The 16221-nt window shown below is 43.3% G+C and overlaps 1 protein-coding gene and 1 long non-coding RNA gene across 2 annotated transcripts; one reads left to right on the top strand and one right to left on the bottom strand.

The window, feature by feature from the left end:
• The first annotated feature begins 7784 nt into the window (after positions 1 to 7784).
• Positions 7785 to 9633, top strand: LOC115403602 (protein ANTAGONIST OF LIKE HETEROCHROMATIN PROTEIN 1-like). The gene is made up of 2 exons (XM_030112562.1): positions 7785 to 8025; positions 8532 to 9633. Exons 1-2 carry the CDS (start codon positions 7916 to 7918, stop codon positions 9586 to 9588), a joined length of 1167 nt encoding a protein of 388 aa, XP_029968422.1. The 5' UTR covers positions 7785 to 7915; the 3' UTR covers positions 9589 to 9633.
• Positions 9634 to 10025: 392 nt separating this feature from the next.
• Positions 10026 to 11934, bottom strand: LOC115403610 (uncharacterized). Its single transcript, XR_003933228.1, has 3 exons — positions 11596 to 11934; positions 11046 to 11321; positions 10026 to 10966 (listed from the first exon to the last, which is right to left on the bottom strand). It is a non-coding gene; the product is annotated as an uncharacterized LOC115403610 (long non-coding RNA).
• Between the last annotated feature and the right edge of the window lie 4287 nt (positions 11935 to 16221).

The raw sequence follows: 16221 nt of genomic DNA, 5'->3' as shown, positions 1-16221 counted from the left end.
ATGTGGATGGAGGTGGTCTTCTCGGGTTCTTCCTCCGATTCTTCATGGATGGATTTGGTCTTGACTGGTGCTTCCTCTCGTTCCTCCTGAATGGAGATGGTCTTCCCTGGTTCTCCCACTGGTTCCTCCTGATTTAGAGATGGTCTTTTCTTGTTATCTTTCTTCTTTTGCAGGTACTTGTTTATGTCTGATGATCTGTGTGGGAATTCTGGAAAGTTCTGTTCAGGCTCGTCTGGTTGTGTGCCGCTGTTGGTTGAAAGGTGTTTAGATCTGAGTGGTAACTCTGCCACATTTCCTCAGAAAGGGTATTGACTGCTGTTACCCTTGTCTCTCTCTCTCTCCCTCTCTTGTTTGTCTGCCCCCCCCCCCCCCCCCCCCCCAACACACACACACACTGTTTTGGAGCAGGTTCCTGCAGCTCTTTATTCTTTGAAGGACATTTAGTCCAATGTAGTCCAGTCAAGACGTCCACTCTTCACCTGGCCTAGTCCCCACTTCCTTGTTTTGTCCCGACATTTGCACTTTCATTTCTTAAATCTTCCTCATCATTTGGACTCCATCCCTCCTCCTCTTCATCACCATCTTCATCCTCCACTGTCACTGTCACTTCAACCCACAGTTGTTTCACAGGTGAACTGTGGACTCAGCAGCTTGGGAGTCCGGGTGGGGTCCTGGCCCCTCAGGCCCGGGGGCTCTGGGCCCTGGCTGTCTTGGTCTGGTGGCATGTGCCGCCTCTTGATTGCTCCTCCTGGATGGAGCTGGTCTTCCTCGTGCTCTTACCGTGTCGTTGCCGTGTTGTTGGTGTGTGCCGTTGCTGAGTTTTGAGTGTGCTGTTAGCGTGTTCCACAGCAGCATTGTCCTGATGGGACGGGGTCATGCTGTGAGAGCCGTGATGAGTGTGAATGAAGCCGCTGACCTTTAATGCGTGTTGGAGTGAAGAAGTGATTAAAGTCTTTAATCATCCAACTGCGGCTCTTCACGACTTAAGAGGATTTAAAGATGGAGTCGAAAAGAACATCGCTGACCTGCAGCTGCTGCCGCTGCTGCAGCTGCTGTGTCCGGTGACGCACCTTGGCCACCAGTTCCCGGGGGGCCCGGGACAGTCCGCTTAGACCGTCCAACAGGGTCAGCAGGAGTTCAGAGTCTATAGAAGTCCTTGAGGAGTCTCCAGGGTCAGAAATCCAGTTCAGGGGGTCCACAGAAGACAACTGTCAGGAGATTCCAGGACTTTCCAGGATTAGTTGATGACACTCACACATTACTGGGATAACAGGCTCACAGACGACAAAGCACACAGTTACAGGACTGAGAACACAGGGGACATGGTGTGTAGCTACAAACATTTAGCAAATTGTTTTTTTTTTTTTTCACGTTTCATTGTTAACAAATCGAGTGATGGAATAGATACTAAGATGCTTTCTGCAGGTGGAGCTGCAGAGTGTTTGTGCCCCGAAGCAGGGGTAACAGGAAGACCAACCGTCCCACCATGGGGCAGTGCAGTCACTACTGCCCCCTACAGCCTGCTGCTGCTCCTCCCTCTGGGGTTTGTATTTGAATTGATTGAAATGTTCAGTGTATCTGAACAGCTTTCCCCATGTTGTAGTTTGCAGAAGCTGCCAGCAGGTGGTGCTGCAGAGCCACAGTGTTTTCCACAGGGGGCATTCCACAGTGAGTAATCTTTATACAGCAGCTTTCAGTGGTAAAAATCACGAAGTGATTTACAGTGGGCACAATAAAACTCAAAACACGCTAAAAACACAAAACACCGCAAAGGGAAATGAGTTCAAGTTAAGCCCTCTGGTATAAAAATGTCTTCAGCTGGTTTTTAAAGGACTCAACAACTGTGTAGAGACAGTAGAAGGGAATTCAAAGTGTTGGTACCACTGCCTGGTACTGGATGAAGAGTGACGTTTCAGTAGGTCGCTGATTTATTGAGGAGCCTGACCATTTCGTGTTCTTAAGAGAAGCCAGGACTGGAGTAACGTTGGAACTTCTTTAAAAGCCTGTTAATAAAAGTCTTCAGCAGCATTTTGGACAGTCTGAAGTCACCCAAAGCTGATTTTTTTAATGAAATATGACTGTTCCAATACTCTCAGTGTGTAGACTTAAAAGCATGAATAACCATCTCAAGCTCAGTTTTGGACACAAGATCTAAGTTTCGAGATTTTCCTCAGATGATAAAAACACTTCCTGACTCGCTGTTTGGAATGATGCTTACATGACATAGAGCTGTCAAATGAAACACCCAGATTTCTGACATTAGACTCATCAGAGTTGCCCATAAAGCAGATATGTAGTCTGATATTTGGGATCACATTGTCGCAAGCTGTAATTAAAGTTTCCGTTTTGTCATTGTTTAATTGAAGAAACCTGTCATTTAGCTGGATGCCATCAGTATAGGGAAGGTTAGAAATTAAGCTGTAATGTCATATGATGTGGCCAAAAGGGAATATGTACGCCTGAAAGAGAATTGGACCGAGAACAGATCCCTGAGGTACACCGCAGAACAAGTCTGCTGTTTCAGACCTCCTGCTGTATACCACCTCCAGAAACACAGCAACCAGTCCCCCACCAGGTCCTGTAAGTGCCACAGTGTGTTCCAGGCAGTATTCTGGAGAGTGTTCCACAGCGTGTTCTACAGTGTGTTCCTGTTTGAAGACACCTTCAATCAATCTAAGTCTGATGGACGAAGAGTTTCACTGTGACAACTTGAAGACTGTCAGGAGGTCAGTTCCAGAAACCAACACGTGTACTCAGCAAACTGCTGGACACACACACACACACACACACACACACACACACACACACACACACACACACACAGTTGGACAGTTTTAGATGGCAGCTGTTGAGTTCGCTCCAGTTTTCCTTCTCTCTGTTTACTTCACTGGAACTTTTTCTCACCACGTTCAGTTTCTTTCTTTCAGTGTGTTGGTGAATTTTATTCTGATCCATCTAACAAGCTGTTTTCTGAACTTCAGAGTACATGGATCACTTTTTTTCTCACTTTTTTCATATTCAAATGCCAGCAGGTTTGTTTGTTTTCAGGGAACAGGTCATGACTGTCAGGAGAGACTTCTTTGTCAGTAGTTTTTCTGTGGAGTGTTTCTCTGTCAATGCATTCTTTTGCTTTCTTTTCTTTGTAAATATGATGGTTGAACTGTGCATATTGATATGCAGGCCAGGTGACAGTTTTTCCTGGGCCCGGGACAAGGTAATGTTAGATGGGCCCACGCCTGGACCTCTCCTTTTCCCTCACTCCTCCTCTCCTCTCTTCTTCCTTGCCCCTGCTTTTCCACTGCTGTTGCCCTCCTCTCCTCTCCTCTCCTCTCCTCTCCTCTCCTCATGTCTCTCGCTGCAAAAGACAAGTGACAGACATTTGCAATAATGGTTTAAGGGATACTTCAACATTTTGGCAAATTGGCCCATTTAGCGCAATTCCTTAGTCATTTCGAACAGCACACTTACTTTTTTTGTGAGGGCGAGCTGTTGTTTATTCAGAGGTGAGTCTGGGAAGGTTTTCGGGACGGACACAATGGAGGTGAACGGTATTTTTGGTTCCCCTCATCAAACTCATCAAATACACAATCCAACAACCCCAAAACACTTTGGTGGACACGTTATAATCCGCACATTCACTACGCTGTGGAACACCGACAAATAATATTGTAGCGTTACGACACTGAAGCAAATACTGGGAACTACTTTTTCTTTTGAAATCACTACGCCCAAACGCCATGTTTAGTAAGTAGTTCCGTCTTAGCAATCTTTGCATAAACAACTCAATCTGGTAATTTTGCATTAATATTTCACAGCGTTGTGAATGTGCGGATTATAACGTGTCCACCAAAGTGTTTTGGGGTTGTTGGATTGTGTATTTGATGAGTTTGATGAGGGGAACCACAAATACCACCCACTTCCATTGTGTCCGTCCCGAAAACCTTCCCCGACTCACCTCTGAATAAACAACAGCTCGCCCTCACAAAAAAGTAAGTACGCTGTTCGAAATGACTAAGGAATTGCGTTAAATGGGCCAAATTGCCAAAATGTTGAAGTATTCCTTTAACATCGACAAACCACTCATAAGCTTTTGCTGCCAAATTCATATCTACTGACACTAGCAAGAAATAAATGAATATTTACCATTGTATTTAAGGTTCTGGAAATCTTTCATAAAGCTTTCTGTGTTTTATATTTGATATTTTCACCCCATCTCTAGAATTTAGTGCACTGGTTGACTTTTCTCTACTTCAAAGGAGAACCGCAAGCATGGTTGGCAAAACGAGGCCTTTGTTGATCTGCTATATATTAACCAGTCCCTACGAACTTTTTTCCGTCTGTTGTAGGATGTGGAATATGTCAAATAACTGGGCAATTCCCTGCCTTCTGAATCTGCTGGCAATTCCCTTGCACTGTCTGTGAAAGGTGTCCGTTTAGCCACGACACTTACGACGTTAATTCTGTCACAGTCAGTGTTGGCCATTATGCAGGATCACGGAAATCAAGTGTCCGATCAGCCTCTGACCGATCCTGCTCAGGCCCTCCTGCTCCGCCATCAACATCACTCTCTCTCTCTCTCTCTCTCTCTCTCTCTCTCTCTGCAGCCCGAGCCTGTCCCTCCGCTCTGAGGCAGTGGGCCTCTCTCGCTCCATGGGAGCCCTCTCTGACGGCTCTACCAAACTCTGTTTCTGTCAAAGATAGCGTGTTGTGGGTCAGACTTTAATACAGGCTAATGGACGTTAACTTTAGAGCTGTCCGGTTACGTTACAGGGCTGGTAAACGTTGGCAGCGCCGTTTCTTACCTTGCTCTAGGTTGACACTGCTCCTTCCAGCTTAATCGTTCCCACGCTTTTAAAAAATACTTATTTAATGAATCTCGCCGTCCTAATTTTTGTACTTCTCCCTCTTTTCTTTTCTTTTCTTTTTTGCACACCGGATTTGTGTTGAGTGGACATTTTGAGTGTGCTGAACTTTAAAGACAACATCAAATTTTGAACAGTGGCCAAACCATTTTTGTGCTGGCGGTGGGGGGGAGTTCTTAACCACAATTTCAGGGACAGTTAGAAGGAAAGCATATAAAAGCCATTTATGTAACTCATATATTAGGTTTTCCCTCCACAAATAGGCCTATTTTTGAAAGTTTTTGAAAAATTATTCCTTAATTTAATGAGGGCCCGGTTCTGGGCCCCCTCCAACCCTGGGCCCGTGACAACAGACCCGTTTGTCCCCCCTATCAGCGGGCCTGTTGATATGTAGTTTTTTATCTTTTTTTCTGACTTATTTGATATTCTAAAATCACTTAATATTCGGACTTGGGATGGAAGTTTGCAGATTTGAATCCCACAGTGCACAGGTCACCACTGTGGATCCCAGAGCATGACCCTTGACCCCAATCAGCTTCCCAGAGCACCAAAATATGGCTGTCCGCCTCCTCCATGCCAATGGAGCATTGTGGACCATAAAGATGAACTGAAGCCTGTGTTGTTCAGGTCTCAGTGACTGGATGGTAGTGTACTTCAGCTAGTCTTGGCTGGTCCCTGGACCAGACACACCTGCTCACACTGTAGCTTCTCCTCCACCCACACTGTCATTCTTCCACCATCATGGCTGATGCAGAGCGCTCTCCTTCATGTCTCCAATGTGCGGAATGGACTTTCATCAGAGAGCAGCAGTGAGGCCCACTGGTCCCTGATCCAGCTAAATGCTCCCTGGTCCATGACGACCATGAGGCCTGTGCCTGCTGGTGTGTTCACTGACCTTTCAGCAGTGTTGTTTTCATCACGGATGACGAAATTATTTTGGTGACGCCCTGTTTTTCGAGACGGTCATGAGTTAAACATGACGGCTTGGTGACGAAAACATGATGAGATGTATGTTAGTTTTTACTGAAGAGAGAGGATGCGATGAAGTTGGGATGACAGTATTAGTGGGTGGTCCATCCGGCGCTCAAGATGCATGACATTTCTGCCTGTTGTCAGATTTATCTGCCTGTTAAACGCTATCAGCAATGCCGCTACATCCTATCCTTGTTTGGCCATGCCCACCACCTGGCATGCAGCGCAACTGCAGACTGAGAAAACTGAGTAACTGTGGAAAATAGCAATTATAGGAGAACTGAATCTTAATGTCAGCTCCTTAATGTAAACCTCCTGAAAGCTGCTGGACGGATCTGTCAATCATTCCAGAGCAGACCAGTCAATCAAGTAACCACGCCCCCCCATTATGAAAAGTTTAACACTCTAAAAAAATCCAATATTAATATATTTTCAGATGGACCACCTGATCTCTCTTCAGGGCCATTAATGCATGAAAAAAAAACCCCAACAACTTTGAATTGTAGAAACCTTTCCATAAATACTCAGTTTGTTGACTAGTTTTAGTTGTTGCTTCATTGTAACCATGACTAGTCCCTGGATTAACTGCCCTAAAAGACCATCAAAGGATTCTGTTATCCAGTTTTTTCTGTAATTGTTGCATTCATATATAGTATATAGTAAACAAGATGTACTGTTTCTGAGGTCGTGCCTGGCGGCTGGGAAGAGAGCTGAGAGAGCAGATGGGGGGAAAACAGCGCGAGCGGCTGGAGAGAAAGCACAGTTAGCCCTGGCTGGCCGTGCTGGGTGCCCGGGGAGAAAGCACCGCTTGCGGCTGGTGTTGCCGGTGAGGAGGGAAGAGAGCCAACATACTGCTCACTAGTTGCCGGGCATGGTACGGCTGGCGGATGTTCCGGTGTTACTTGGGGACCTGTCATTCTGATGGGGTCGATGATATGCAAACACTATGGAACCAGTTTACAGCAGACCATCACATTATCACAAAACACCACAGTCCTAGGCTCTCGGTCAGCCCCGCCCCTTGTTGCGCTCTGGCCCCGCCCCGTTGCTGTCTTTTTTTTTTTTTTATCTCTTGCTCCTAAATTTTGGCTGACTTCATTTTCTGATATTAGGAAAAAATGGGTGATGCCAGAAATGGTTAACAGTTGTTCCGCTCTAGTGTTATTTATTTCTCTATGAGTAATTCTAGATTCTGTGGTTTTGGAAGTCTAAACAGCTGACTTCACTTGTTATCACGTTACCCCGGAACCAGCATAACATCATGGCCATGAAGGACATAGACCTATGATACATAGACCCTGCGCTGACTGAGAATTAACGCATCGACCAAGTCTATGTTGTATATGTCTATGGTTCCTACGTGCCGCCATCTTGTGGAAGTTGTCGGTGAAGCAGCGGGAGGCTCTCCTGAAGTACGGTGCTTCGCTAATATGTGTATTTGGCGATTCATGGTTGGTTCCACCGCCTGGTAAGCCAGTCCATTTTCTTTTCTTTTCTTTTCTGTTCTTTTTTTTTTTTTTTTTTTTGGGGGGGGGGGGGGCGGCGGCACGGACTGAATATTCGTTCATCAAATGTGCATAAATGAAGAGAAACACCAACTGCTTTTTGTGAGGTAATCACACAATGCCAATGTTAAAAGCCCATTAATGTGAATTTTTCATGATAGGGATTCTTTAAAGCTCTATATACCATGACGTTTACCAGGAATCCCGTGGACATTTCACGTCTGACTTAGGCTGTTTTCACATATATTTGGGTCGAGCCAAAGGCAGCCGCACCAGTAAAAAACAGTTCAATATAATACGGTCCCTTTTCACATATGCTTTTCATGACCGCGCAGAGCGGCCGCTCTAAACAGCGGAAGTGTGGAGTTTCCATGACAACCAGGCGGAAGTTAGCATGACACCAAAACAGCAGCGTGGCTAATAGTAAACAGGAACACGTGAACGATGGAGAGGGAGCAGCAACGCCGTTTACTGCTATTGGCACTTGCGCTTCTGTTATATATTGTTTTTCTCTGTCAGTGGCAGCGAATCTTAAGGTTTCAAAATGAGTCGTTGAGGGTCGAGAACAATATTTTGATGCGCTGGAGAAGACGGATGCGGGCTTCCAGACAAACCAGAGCGAGGCGAAGACTGATTCTGTTGAACCGCGAAGTCCTCATCTTCTGCCGATATCGGCGAACAGCCAGGTAACATACCCAGTAAAGTTGAAAATGTGAGCATTGGTAACGCTAAGTTATGCCCATTTTAGAATTTGTCAAGGCACTTTGACGCCCCACATGAATGCATGTTGAACATTACAGTAGCCTATGTTGTAAACAATAAATAAACGCCAAACGAGCCTTGGGAGCCTTTTTGGGCTGGTGGGCTTGTAGAGAGACAGACCTGATAAGACAATAATGGAAGACTTTAGAAGGGATGGGAGCATCGGCATGCTAGCATTGTGGAGGTTTGTCTCAAACAGGGGACTGTTTATTTTTCAAGACAGGTGTGAAACACACTCATGACAGGTCATGTTTACTAATAAATATTTCAAATATACAACCACTTCGCCATTTATTCAGTATCTGTCACCGGCATTTGTAAATTATAAGTTATTTAAAGTGGTGTATTGAATGGTGTATTACCACAAATGTCACCATAAAAGATGTAAATATTAACCGAAGGTGACTCATTGTACCTTTTCTGTTCACAGGAGAATATGGATCTTACCACGCGCTCAGGACTGGTGGCAGCACATCAGCACTACTTGGGATGATGGAGAATGGCAGAAACACTTCAGAATGAAAAGAGACTCCTTCAGTCTGCTGTGTGAAACTCTCCGACCCTGGCTTACAAGGAAGAACACAAAATACAGAGCAGCAGTGCCTGTTGAGGCTCGTGTGGCTATTTGTCTTTGGAGAATAGTAACTAACCTTGAGTACAGATCCATTGCACAGCTGTTTGGTGTGGGGTTATCAACATGCTGCCAGATCACCCAGGAGGTTATAACAGCTATCAATGTTGTCATGCGGCCCAAGTACATCAAGCATCCATCTTCAGCTGAATTCAGAGAGATTGTGCAAGGTTTTCGAGACAGGTGGAGGTTCCCCCAGGTCGGGGGGTGTATTGACGGGACTCACATCAAGATAAGGGCTCCAAGTAATAACTCAGCTGATTATTATAATCGAAAAGGAGATTATTCAATTATCTTACAGGGTGTGGTGGATCATAGGCTAAGGTTTTGGGACATAAATGTAGGACGTCCAGGAAAGTTGCATGATGCCCGTGTTTATGCTCTCTCCTCACTGTGTGAACGCGGAAATGCTGGCACACTTTTCCCCAACAGGACTGAAAGATTTGAAGGGGTTGATGTGCCAGTTTTACTCCTGGGGGACTCGGCCTACCCTCTATCAACATGGCTGATGAAACCATACCAAGAAGGACCTGGAGTGACACCCGACCAACTGAACTTCAACAGCAAACTTTCATCATGTCGCATGGCAGTGGAACGAGCATATGGCCGACTCAAAGGCAGATTTCGTTGTCTTCTGAAATTAAATGAGACCCACATCACTTTTATTAGTCAGATCGTGTCTGCTTGCTGTGTTCTGCACAACTTCTGTGAAGTTCACAACGAGGAATACATGGACAGGGAAGTTGAGGAAGCAGAGGGGGGAGATGAAGAGGGACAGCAGCAGGGACCTCAGCAACATCATCATCAACAGCACATAATCAGGGATGCACTGTGCAGATACTTTACTGCACTGTGAAAGTAAGGGGCAATTTCTTTTTGTTATGTTTGGTTTAGTGTTGTGTAATGTGTAAATCCATGCATACAAGTCTGTTCAAGAAAATACTGTTTTATTTTGTAAATGTTTTGAACATTTCTTAATAAAATTTAAATTGTAACCATCACAAAATGTGCAACTGGCAATCATGAAGTGGTACACAAGAAGAAATTCTAACATTTTCTGTAAAAAAGTAAACATCACTCATAACAAATTGTAAATAGTGTTAAACAGATATAAACGTGCAATGTCCCTGAACCTGCAATCAGGGCAAGAGGTAGGCAAAAAGAAACATCTTATATATATATATATATATATATATATATATATATATATATATATATATATATATATATATATATAATAAGCATTACTAAAAAAAAAATGTACCTTCACACATTTTACCTGGTGGTAAACATCTCTACATGTGCAATGGGCCGTAAACAGCCATCATGAAGTGGCACACAAGAAGAAATTCTAACATTTTCTGTAAAAAAGTAAACATCTCTCATAACTTAACAAAATATAAATAGTTGTAAACAGATATAAACGTGCAATGTCCCTTAACCTGCAATCAGGACAAGAGGTAGGCAATAAGAAACATTTTCTATAAATATAACAAAAAAAAAAAAACATTATTCTTAAAAACTGCAACTTCGCACATTTTGAATGGTGGTAAACATCTCTACATGTGCAACTGGCAAGAGGTAGATGAAGGCAAAAATTAGCCCTTTATATTTAAAGATTACTCTTTAAAACTGTACCTTAGCAAAATGAACAAGCTATTGAAGGTGTACAGTTCTCCATAAAAACACACACACAAAAGTTACTGAAATTTGTGAAAGTGTTGTGGATTGACAACATCAAAGGCCTCGCGTACAATGATGCTACTGTTGTCATCTTCTGGGTCAGGCTGCTGTGAAGGGAGCTGCTGGGGAGGGAGCCTTGTAGCTGGATAGGATGTGGTGGCTGATGCACAGCTGGATCAACAGGTATAGAGGGTATTGGCAGCTGGACAGAAGGTGGTGTGGAATGCAACTGATGCTGGAAAGTATGACGTGGTGGTGGAGTGTTCATCAGCAGATGAAGAGCGAACTTCTTGTTGGACAGTAGGATGTGGTGTGGGAGGCATTTGCAGTTGTGGTGGAGAATTGACCAGCAGTGGAGGGTACTGACGTGCCATGGACCAGCCATAGGAGCTTGATGCTGGTGGTGGTGTTGTGGTCCAGGAGGGATGGGAAGGTGGAGCAGGATTCAACGCAGATGCAGTTGTGCCCATTAGTTGCATGAGCATCTGGTTAGTGGACTGAAACTGGTCCTGCATAGCCTGGAATTGTTTCTCTTCACTGTCCCTTTGAGCCTGATGATAAAAGATAACAAAATGAATGGGGAGAAGGATTTTATCCACTATAGCAATGGTAAAGTTAAAAAACACATACCTGAACCAACTCTTTTAAAGCAGCGGTCTCCTCAGCCAACTGCTTCTTCTCCGTTTCACAAATGTCTTTCATCATTTTTTTTGGTGTCTTCCATGTATTCCTGAATTCCAACTTCTGTTACGTTTTTCAATTTCTTTTTTCGTTTGCGAGCTTCAGAACCAGGAACAGGAAGCCTTCCCCCGATGTTTGACCCTCCACTGTTTATTTCGCTTGTGTTTGGTGCTGAGGGACCACACTCTGCCTCACCAGGGTTTTCGGCTGACTCTTCAAATGGACCTGTGAAGAAAAAATAATTTTTAATGTGTCATATTTATGCAAACAGTAATTATAGCCTAGATCCTGACTGGTCTCTTCACACTTGGTCTATAGGGCAGGTCAGAACAAAAGAGAGATGGAGAAAAGACATGAAGAATGGGAAAGAGTAGGGAAGGTGAAGTCAAAATGGACCTACATAGAAAATATATTAAAAAATGTTTTTAATGTAACAGCCATTTATCCCCCTGATGACTTCTACAATAGGCAATTGTAAAGACATAACACAAAAACTTACTATTGATTGTAGAAGCAGTGTTGTCATCAGTAGAAGGAGTTGTAGGCTTGTGTGATGAGCTGGACTAAACCACATCAACAGGGTCGACAACGGGTTTACCCCCTAGTATTTCGTGGAGCTGGTCATACCAGGGCAATTTGTCCTTCTCCGACCCATCACTCCCGGTTTTTTGCAGTTTGTCGTGGATTTTAATGTAGTCCGCCCTCAACTTTTTCACTTTCGTTCGGCACTGTTCTATGGAGCGATTAAAGCCCCTTTCTTTCAGCAGCTTACTGAAAGTGTCGTACACGGCACTGTTCCTGTGTCTACTTGAGAGTTGAGCGTCCACAAACTCTACTTTCCATATATTCAAAAGGGAGTTAATTTCTTCACTGCTCCAGGTTTCCCCACGAGTGGTCTTTCTTCTTTCAGCCATTTTGACATGTGATCACTTTTCGGGGCTGACTACGGGTGCCTGTGTAGTTCATAAAGGCGGCAGCATTTGGCTGTGGGGCGAGCTAAAGCCGGTGCGCTTTCACAGTTCTGCCGCGCCGCATCCCACATCGACCCAAGCCACATTTTTCAATAGTGCAGTAAAATGCTGTTTTCTTTACTAACTTGCATTTAAACAGTTCTGTGAAATTATAGTGACGTGTCCTTCAGGGGGTGCAGTTTGTCAGCAAAAGAAGTATAGTGAAAACATTTGCTGAACAAATGCAATTAGCTGTTGGTGTTAGTTCATGTTTTTACTTCTAATGTTCTTCAAATGCGTTATACCAGCAATTGCAGGTTGTAGTATCAGTGTTTTCCCCATTACAGAGAGCATTGTACCAATTTACATTCATCTTAATGTCCAAAACTCTTTTACTCAGAACTGTCTGTTGTGAAATAGCTGGTTTTGTTCATTTTCTACCACAATTTACTATCTCATTTAACCAGAGTTGGGGAGTAACGGATTACATGTAACGGTGTTACGTAATCAGGATACAAAAAAGGTAACTGTAATCCATTACAGTACATGCAAAAATTATGTAATCTTATTACAGGTACTTCTGATAAAAACACGGATTACTGAGCGGGATTACTTTTGAAAATCAGACGGAATATACCATAGATATCTTATATAACACTAGATACCTCGTCTCCGCTGCTGGTCAATGAAGTCGGATGTCTGCAGAGGTCGGCCATCTTTGTACGGGAATCTGGCTCGCTCATAACATTGTGTTGATGAGACATGAACTGCTTAACAAGCTATAACTTGCTCAAAGTTTTACCGATTTTCAAACGGTTTGGTTTGTAATAAACATCAAATCTCTGTTAATGACATGACATATGTTTGATGAGTATGGCATGCCTTAAATATATATCATAAATATATATCATATCGTAAATATTCATAATATTCTTCATATTAGGCTCCATGTTCAAATCCTTACACTGAGATATATTTATAGCACTTACGAATAATTTAGACAAGCCATACATGTCCATATTTTTAGTTTTGTGTGAAAATATTTTAAGACGTGGCAGGGCTGCAGTGGAGGCTGAAGATAAACAATTTACCCACCTGAAACTTCAGAAATACTTAAATGTCATGAACCTCATTATATTGAATGTATTATATTATTTTTCATTAATATATAACACTAAACAGTAACCTTCCACATTATTAAATCTATTGTGAATGTATAATGTCCCCCCATTGATTATTTAAACATGAAATAGTGCACCAGAAAACACATTGTTTTAAAAAAAAATATTTAATTAGGCATTGTAAAAATGTATAAAAGGAGCTCAGAAAGTTTCAAGTCAAATAATGGAATTACAGTCACAATATAATTAGGTAAACGAATAAAAGGCAACTGAGTGAATCTCTTGATCAATCAATTTTTATATAACTCAGAGTCACAACAGCAATTGCCTTATAGTGCTTTAAGATGTTCCATTAAAAAAAATCAGTGAAATAAGAGTATAAAAGTCTGCACAGATCACCAACCTTACATTGCGTTCCACAGAAACTCTGACAACTTTCCCGTACAAAGATGGCCGACCTCTGCGGACGTCGTGGAATCTGCCGTAAGGCATCTAGTGTTCTATAAGATATCTATGGAATATACCAGCAACAACAGACATAGGTGTCGTATACAGACATTGTGACACTTTACGGCACTTTACAGCAGTTTATGGCACAAACCGCCACATCGTAGATCTATAAACAATACACACCGTAGATATATAAATGATAGACACCGCATCGACCGCTGTCTCGGAGCAGCCTCCCGCTCTGCTGATATGTTTAAACCGTGAATGAAACAACCCGCCTTGCCATGGATTTTACCACCTGCTGTTGGAATCATGGCTGCTCCCAGAGATGGAAACTCATTCTTTAGCTGGAAACGTAGACATTTTGTATTTAAGTCAGATGAGGCTTAGAACATCTCTGTACAATGTAAATTCTGCGTCCCAGCTGTGAAAATGCTCTCAAGATCCAGCGACTTGTCAAACTTGAAGACACATTTACAGGTATGAAACACACCTGAACTCACAGTGAAGCCAAAGTGTTATTAGCCCGCTAGCCTGTCAGTAACCTGCTGCTGAGAACCACAGCCTCACCAGGCTGAACTCAGAAGAATGTGATGGAGGCAATAATATCTTCAGCCTGTGTGGAGGATTTATTGGAGACTGCAGGTGGTGAAATTTGTTGGGGGGGCTAATAAATGCTTGCATAATACCGATTAAATAGTTAAAGGTGCTGTAGGCAGGATTACCTTCGTAAGATGGCGATTTGACCCATCCAAGATGGCGATTTGAAACCCGGAGTCGTGCCCACCTCGGGGTGCCGAGCGGGGCCGGCAGTGTCACGGCCGCCTGCGCCGGTGGGTTGATTCACTTGTGACCTTTTCACGGCGGGCCTGGGGTCAAAGCCTTTTTTTAAGAATTCCAGTAGAAACAGACAGTGTCCTCCGGGGAGTTTTGATGATGTTATGTCCGATGAAGCATTTAAATATGCGGGCCTGGACTTCCTCGTGTGCGTTCACGAGAAACAGAGCTTTAAAGCGGCGCCCCCTCGACCAATCAGAATAGAGCCTCAGGGGCTGTTCTGATTGGTCAAAGATAACGGGAGCGGTTGTGAATCCTTTTCAGCTCAGAACAGAGACAGATGGGAACGCTGCGCCCTCGCAGTAGTGCAATTATACTACACTCCTAAAGGATTATCAATGGATACTCTAACATTTAATCAAAAGAAAACACAGAAAAATTAGCATTGACTAGCAAAATCCTGCCTGCAGCACCTTTAACAGAGTTGCAAAAGCAACATCACCTATGATACACAGTTACATCAATTACAGGTACACTATATTCTTTTAGTGCTCTACATCAACTCTCTCTCTCTCTCTCTCTCTCTCTCTCTCGCACACATTTAAGCACTATAGACGTGTTACAACCCAACTTCAACGGCTACCCACAGATAGCCTGCTGCAACTGTCTTATTACAACTGTGACATGTAGCCAAACACGCCTTCAGTACAACAGATAACCTCAGCAAAAACAAGGCGTCACCATCCTTTAACAGGTCAACATGGGCCTACCTTGTTTGAAAAGAAGATCGCATCGACCCCTTCCTGGGATGCAAACAGGTTTATCACCATGTCGTTGAAGTCTGGTAATTTTTGAATGAAGTCCGTCTCGATAGACAGCGTGGCAAGTGCATTCAGTCGGTCCAAATCATTGGATTATCCAAAGCAAATAGTCCACCTCGTTCATGCTAATGCCCGCCACAGCTGAACTGTTTCTCCTTCCTTCCCAGCTCTGGCCCAAATAGCAGCACCGCTGCGTTAAAACGCCGCTATTGGTCAAAAGTCAGTGGCCTGTGGGCTAACTGAAGTTTGTCCAAAATGCTCAGTAAACCACGGGGGGCGGGACATGACACCTGTCAATCATTTACAAGAAAGAAATGAATGTATCTGCTGGGCTGTAAAAAATTAGCCAATTCAGAGATATTCTGTTTTCCTTTTGACTGATTGAAGCTGTTGCTACCTTTTGTTTTATCTAAACTTAGAACAATCTGTTGTAAGTTTTTAAAAAAATAATTTTCTCATCTTTTTTTGTATTAGCTGTCTTTTTGTGCTGGGTGGGCTTAGCCCTACTAGCCCATTTATACCAGATGTCCCTGGGAGACTGCATGTGTACTTCTGTCACTGAGGAACTGTTGAAAAAATACTTTGCATGGCCTACCTAAACGCAAAGCACTGCTCCTCACTACAGCAGTACAGCTACACAGCAGATTGAGTATATAATATAAATGTGTGTTAACACCATAGATTGTAAATAAATGGATAAACCCTTCGTGACGTCACCCATTGCGTTCCCAACCGCTGTTCTGAACATATATAGATATAAACACTAGATGGCTCATGCGTGCTGTAACCCAATGGGGACTAATGTCATCACATGGCGGCCATCTTGATACAGGGCCGCTCACTCACTCATCACATTAATGTCAATAGAGCGTCAACTTTGAAATAGCTATTGATTGCTCAATTTTCAATCGGTTGTCAAACGACTTGGTTTGTTATAAACATCAGACACGTAGCTATTTAAATGTGCGAAACGAAAAGTTGTGATTGTAAGATTTAGTCTGAATCA

Source organism: Salarias fasciatus, chromosome 16, assembly GCF_902148845.1.
Source record: "Salarias fasciatus chromosome 16, fSalaFa1.1, whole genome shotgun sequence".
In the NCBI taxonomy this organism is placed as follows: Eukaryota; Metazoa; Chordata; class Actinopteri; order Blenniiformes; family Blenniidae; genus Salarias; species Salarias fasciatus.
This window is presented reverse-complemented; position numbering and strand designations above follow the sequence as displayed.